The following is a 5980-nucleotide window of genomic DNA, read 5'->3' as shown; positions in this document are numbered from 1 at the left end:
CTAAGTCTGCCCTTAGTTACGCTGAGACCCGCCTCGTTTCTACACAGGGATTGGGTGGTGGAAACCACACGTTCCGTACACCTGCATCTAATTGGACACCTCACCTGCCCATCACACTCTCGCGCATACTAAGCAGAAAGCGGTTGCGCCATGTATCCGTCAATCAGGTAGGCGGGCTCAAGCCGTTCCCGCCTCCCAAACACTGCACGCTATTGGCTAAAGCGACAGTCTGTCGAATACACGCAGGCGCAGTAGGCACAGCGCGAGCGAGGGATGACGCAAAACAGTCCCCGATGGCGAATTCTGTTGTGAGGAGGTGATTGGTCGAACCAGAGTCCGCTTGTCCAATAAGAGGCGAGAAAGGACAACACACCAGTTTATTGGTGACTGTTGGCGTGACGTCATGCCTTCCACCGCTCCTGAGTGGACAGCCGAGCTGCCATTTATCAGCGGTTGTCAAGTCAGCCAACATGAAAACAACAACGTGGCTTCCATGAGGTGACACTTGTCAGTTCCTGTTCCTGATCACGAGTTATGTAAAACGCAGAGTAAATAGTCGCGTTGTCAATGGAATGTGGACGACTGTCGGGCCATAAATCAAAGGATTTGAACGGTTTCCAACACACACACTATATATATATATACACACACACACACACATATATACAGAATACCATCCAGACATTTAAACTACACTATATGTATGTTAGATTTTGCTCATATTTGAAAAAGAAAAAAAAGTGAAACTTTTGAAATGAAGTTTTAATTTTTCATTGATGGAAGGACAAATATTTAGCGCCACCTTGCGGTACAAAAACGCGTGCTTAGGATATGCGGTATTAACGGTTTTATTCGACAGATTGAAAGAAACACGGTAGAAACGTCGTCTATCCTTTCATATCAATATGTTATATTTCATGCAACAGTCGACAGTGTTGACCAGAGTTTGTAACTTGTGACTTCTGCTTCCTGGAGAGGACAGAAAACACACAGGGGAGTTGCGGAACATTGGTGGCTGTATTGGCCAACAGAAGCGGCACCTTCGAATGAAAACCAGATCAGAGTCATGGGCTGAAGACGTGTTGTTATCCAAGCACACGTGAATCAAAACAACATTTAACTGAATGGAACAGAATGTTGCCTCGGTACATGAAGAAAGATTCAGACCTGTGTGAGCAACTGATGCAGGTCAAGGCACAAACTAGGCGAGTGGTTGTGACACTATACCCAAGACATACGTGGTAATGGAATGACTGCAGTTGGAATGAACGATTCCACACGTCTCTGTACTTCAGTGAACACAAAGTTTCTTAAAGGTGAACCATCTCACACAATCTCAGTGCATCAGTAAAGGCTGGAACGTGTTTTGAAAGTGACTTTTCCTTCACATCGATGAGTCATGGAAAGAATGAATGACAGAGGAAAACTGCTGCTACCGTCGGATGGAAAACACTTCAATATATCTGTGCTCAGAATAAACTTCAAATTTCGCTCCGCTTGTCCATTTCAATGTTTCCATTTAAAGGCCGGTTCTAAACAAGCTCCAGAGTTTCAATCCTAACTTGGTTTCAGTGAAGACTACATGAGGCCTGTTGAATGTAGAAGATGAAGGCACATTTCATTTTGCTTTACAGTGATGGAGTCAGGCAACCTGCAGGGCGACATCCGTTTGGTCCACAGAAGGTCAACAAGAGGTAGAACTCATGAATCTCTGTGATGACCTGGGCACTTGTGGCAAGGCGGCGGTCCTCCACGAAGCAAACGGACTCAGTTTACCGAAGCGTCTCGCGTCAGCACGCTTCCGTCCTCCATCCCGAAGTAAGCGCGCTCCGCCATCCCAACAAAAAGTCCCGTCTCCACCACACCTGCGGAGGCACAGGTCAGAGTCAGCCGAGCTGGTTGTTCAGGCTGAGTGTAGCAGAGAGCATCATGCGCCTCAGACATGAGCCACTGAGACGGAGGCCGTCATTTTGAGTGACAAAACTGGTCAGCAAGAGTAACTGGACCTCCTTATGAAGCAAACAGATTCATAGATTCAAGGAATGAGGCCACCTACCAGGGATCATCTTGATGGCAGTGTTCACCTCCCTCCAGTTCTCAACACTCTCGAACTTCCAATCCAGAATGAAGTTGCTGTTATCCGTGACCACGGGACCCTGTGGAAGGAACCACAGCAGTCGGGACCAGACACCGGTGAAACACTTGGGACCTCAGTGTCGCCCCCACATACGGCTTTGCTGACGGCCATGCGCAGCACTGCCTCGCCTCCGAACCGTCGTGCGATCACCCTTGAAACAGGGACGTAGGCCATGGGGATCACCTCGATAGGAACCCCCTTCTTCCACTGCTGGCCCAGAGACACGGAGTCCTTCCTGTCAGACAGATGGGAGGCTGTTGAAAACGGGGCAAATTACCTTGCAGCTTTTCAAAAGACACATCAGTCAGGTCAGTTTTGAGTCTCCAGTAAGGAACTGCAGGAATGTTGCGATGTGTTTTTTTTAAGTGCCTTAAGGGGAAATCATCCCCCAGACCAGCATTCATTTACACAAACTTCCCTCAGCAAGAAAAGAAGGCATTTTTTGTCATCCTGTTGCTTGTTTGAATTCAAGACGCCTTCTGCTGCTGAGAGGTGCTGGCTCACTGGTGCCCCCTGCAGTAGCAGACGGAGTACTGCACGAGCATGTGCTTGAAAAGTCCTATTTATTGTAGAAGAGTAGGATGACTTGGGTGATGTCAGGCAGGAGAAATGTTCACCGTCGGTTAAGCAAAGTGAAATCGCCTGGTTTAATAAAGTCCATTTGATTGAAGCATTTTTGTAACGTTGCATTGCATCAACTCTTTGCATCTCTTGTTAGCTGACGTGTTGCTGGGCACTTTAGGAGAACCACAGTCAGATCAGGTGTATTTACAGTCATGTGAGCCTCAAAGATCAAGGTGATGGTTTGTCCTGAAGCAAGTTCCATGTTTCACCGGACATGGTGACGCACCGGCTCCACTTTCTGCACCATTCAGCAAAGGTGAACGAGACTTGCCGAGTGACCTCACCTGTAATCTGCTATCACAATGAAGCGCTTGGCACAGCCGGCGACGATCTTCTCCTGGGTCAGGCAGCCTCTGTCAGAGACACAAGACGCTTCAGGATGGAGACGTCTGACTTGGCTTAGTGGAGGCAAACCTCAGCTCCTCACCCTCCTCCTTTGATCAGCGTCAGATCTCCATCAACCTCATCGGCCCCGTCGATGGCAACGTCCAGCTAGAGGCAGAGGCAGAGGCAACATCGGAGTCAACCTGGTGACACAGCTGGTGAGGCTTCACCCAGCACTGTCCTCTGCGAGAGACACTCATTATGGTATTTGGAGTTCATTTTCCATTAAATTTCAAGATTTTTTCAGTACATTCAATTTATCTTGCAGCCATAACAAGAAAATGGCGGAAGCCTGAACCTGAACCACCAACAGTGGAAAACTGGCACTCAATAGTACAAGAAATACTTAAGTTAGAAAAAATATTGTACACTTTGAGGATCCAACAAACACAATTCAAGTTATTGTTTTTTATTATTATGTCATGTATTGCTTTCTGTTTAATTTATTATCTTTTTTTTTTCTTCATTGCTCTTTTTCTTTGGGGTAAAAGGGTGGGAGGGGAAAGGTTTGGATGTTTTTATTTATTTCCTTTTTTATTTATTTTCTGCAAAGTAAGTGGTTTACCATGTGGTTGATGTGCTCTAGAGGGAAGTAATGTGCAGCTTCTAAATGAAAAAAATAAAGAAACTGTGTCCTCAATTTACAGCTCAACAGGTGGCGCCATTGGCGTTAAAATGACTTGAGGTTTCACTCAACAACGTCAGGTGGCGCGGCTCACCTCCGGATGCCGATCCAGGTCTGAGAGCGTGAGTCCATGCTGCAGGATCAGCTGACGAGCCTGCGGCACCAAACAAATCAACATAAGAGCAGAAAAAGCACCGTCATTTTAAGAACCTGGCAACAACCAATGACTGAATATTAATGAAATAGGGCTGCAGTCTCTCTGTTGTTCACTCAGCCAGCTTCTTTTGCTCAACTCTTCTGACATTATCAGATGAAGATAGACTCTTTTTCAGACATATTTATTTGCACGGCAGTTGTTTCTGGATGGCAGTATCAGGATTTTAGGTTTTTTTTTTTTATTTAATAATTTCAACATGCCGTCAGCACCAGTCAGACTGACTTCCAAATCATCTCTACAGTGAAACAAGAACCGGAGCAAGTGTGTGGCGGACGCAGTCACAGTACAATCTTGAGTTACCTGGAAGGAAGTTGGCACACACACGATGTTGAGCTTCTCCAGACGCACTCTCTCAGCTGGAAGAGAGAACACAGACCAACAAGCCTGAAGAGTCATGTTCCTGAGGCGCAGAGCAAAGAAACGTCGTTCACTCACCCAGCCTGTTGACGGCATAAACAATGGTTGATCCACTGCCGACTCCCAACACTTGGTTGTTCTAGAAGATAACAGCAGCATTTAAAAACACTTGAACTTTGGACAAGGCAACATTTTTGTTAAACAAATACAGTCGCACCGGGGGTCAACAGGGTGCAGAGAGTGAGCAGAGTATCCCATCCACAGCAGTGTTGTGAACGTGACACACGCGCAGGCCACTGCTTATGAACCATGTTGACCCAAGACGCCGCTGAACTCTGCAGTAATACGTCACTTATAGCTGCGTCACCTGAAGCATGTCCCATTATTTGTATCCAGCAAAAAGCCTGAGGCTGCTCCGAGGACACCTCGGGATTCCTCTCACAGTCGAGGTCGAAAATGAATGGGATGCGAATCGGTTATTTACAGGAAGAAACTCAAAACAGCGCCATCTAGTGGCTCTAAATGATGGACACTTTGATCGCTCTCTGAGGGAATAACAACGCAAACCACACCAATGGGTCAGGTTTATGCGCTGCCATTTGGCTCTAAAGTGACGACACTCGGTGATATTGCTTGATACTTCGACTGTATTCCGTTGAAAAAGGAACTTTTCACGCTTTAAACGCTGAACTATGAAGCCATGCCGCGGTGACACATCACCAGTTTCCAGTTCCACACATGCTAACTCTGCTAACAAGGACAGCAGTGAGTCAGCATTTTGACTCGACGTCTTTTTTAAAAGGTGTTTCACCTGGACGTGGTTGTCGACAGCAGCGTAGGCAGCGAGTTTCTTCGCCTCCTCGGCCATGTTTGCTGCAGCAGCGGAGGAGCGACGGAGGGAGCGCACGTGCGACTGAGCAGCCAGGAGCCGGGGAGCGAGCGGGGGGCGGCTCCAGGCGGACACCACACTGAGGAAGACCCGCCCCTGCCGCCGCATGCTCCGGCCCGGGGACCCGCGGAGGCTCCGAGGCTGCACCCGGGAGGGTTGGTCACTGGCCTCCGAAGCTCCGAAGGTTGTGTTGAGCGAGCAACGATAACACTATCGCTTGAAGCAGCTAGAGGGGTAAACAGGTCACGTGACCACCTTGCGTCCAATCAAATCAGTCGTACTGATCCTATGCGTTTTTCTCCAATAAATAGATTTGGTCAAGTTAACAACCACTCGAATTTCATAATAATAATAATAATATGCCTAAACCGAAGAATTTGTATTGTTCTTCGAAAGAAAGCGTCTGAAAAAGAAAACGGAAATATGTATTTCCCAGGGCGTTTAACAAAGTGGTGGAAAATTAGTATATTAGATATTTGAAAACACAACCAGACTGAATTGTTTTCCCGTTTGATTCATTTGTCTATGTACATTGCGGCCCCGGACTCGAGGCTGCCATCATGTGTCAGTAACGGAGAATTGCATCAACACCGCATTTGCGCGCGCTCTCCGTTCGGCGAGACGTGCCTACCGGGCGGCCATCTTGGAACAGGTCGCGCCGCGACTGCAATGCGTTGAAGTCTATGGAGGAAAGAGGGATATCAAAATAGAATTGTGCGCGGAATATTCGACCGATTACTAAACGGG

At 47.4% G+C, this 5980-nt stretch overlaps 1 protein-coding gene across 1 annotated transcript; it reads right to left on the bottom strand.

The window, feature by feature from the left end:
* Positions 1-747: 747 nt before the first annotated feature.
* rpia (ribose 5-phosphate isomerase A (ribose 5-phosphate epimerase)) lies at positions 748-5455 on the bottom strand. Its single transcript, XM_053845278.1, has 9 exons — positions 5156-5455; positions 4423-4483; positions 4288-4343; positions 3865-3924; positions 3189-3253; positions 3046-3114; positions 2231-2372; positions 2057-2156; positions 748-1865 (listed from the first exon to the last, which is right to left on the bottom strand). Exons 1-9 carry the CDS (start codon positions 5339-5341, stop codon positions 1768-1770), a joined length of 837 nt encoding a protein of 278 aa, XP_053701253.1. The 5' UTR covers positions 5342-5455; the 3' UTR covers positions 748-1767.
* Between the last annotated feature and the right edge of the window lie 525 nt (positions 5456-5980).

This window comes from Synchiropus splendidus, chromosome 16 (assembly GCF_027744825.2).
Source record: "Synchiropus splendidus isolate RoL2022-P1 chromosome 16, RoL_Sspl_1.0, whole genome shotgun sequence".
NCBI lineage: Eukaryota > Metazoa > Chordata > Actinopteri > Syngnathiformes > Callionymidae > Synchiropus > Synchiropus splendidus.
The sequence above is the reverse complement of the archived record's forward strand: the minus strand, read 5'-3'. Positions and strand labels throughout refer to the sequence as shown.

Coding starts and splice junctions, on each gene's coding strand:
- rpia (XM_053845278.1), bottom strand. CDS start 5,341: ATGCGGCGGCAGGGGCGGGTCTTCCTCAGTGTGGTGTCCGCCTGGAGC. Junction 3,925..4,287: donor GTGTGCCAACTTCCTTCCAG/GTAACTCAAGAT, acceptor TTGGTGCCGCAG/GCTCGTCAGCTGATCCTGCA. Junction 3,115..3,188: donor ACGCTGATCAAAGGAGGAGG/GTGAGGAGCTGA, acceptor TGTCTCTGACAG/AGGCTGCCTGACCCAGGAGA.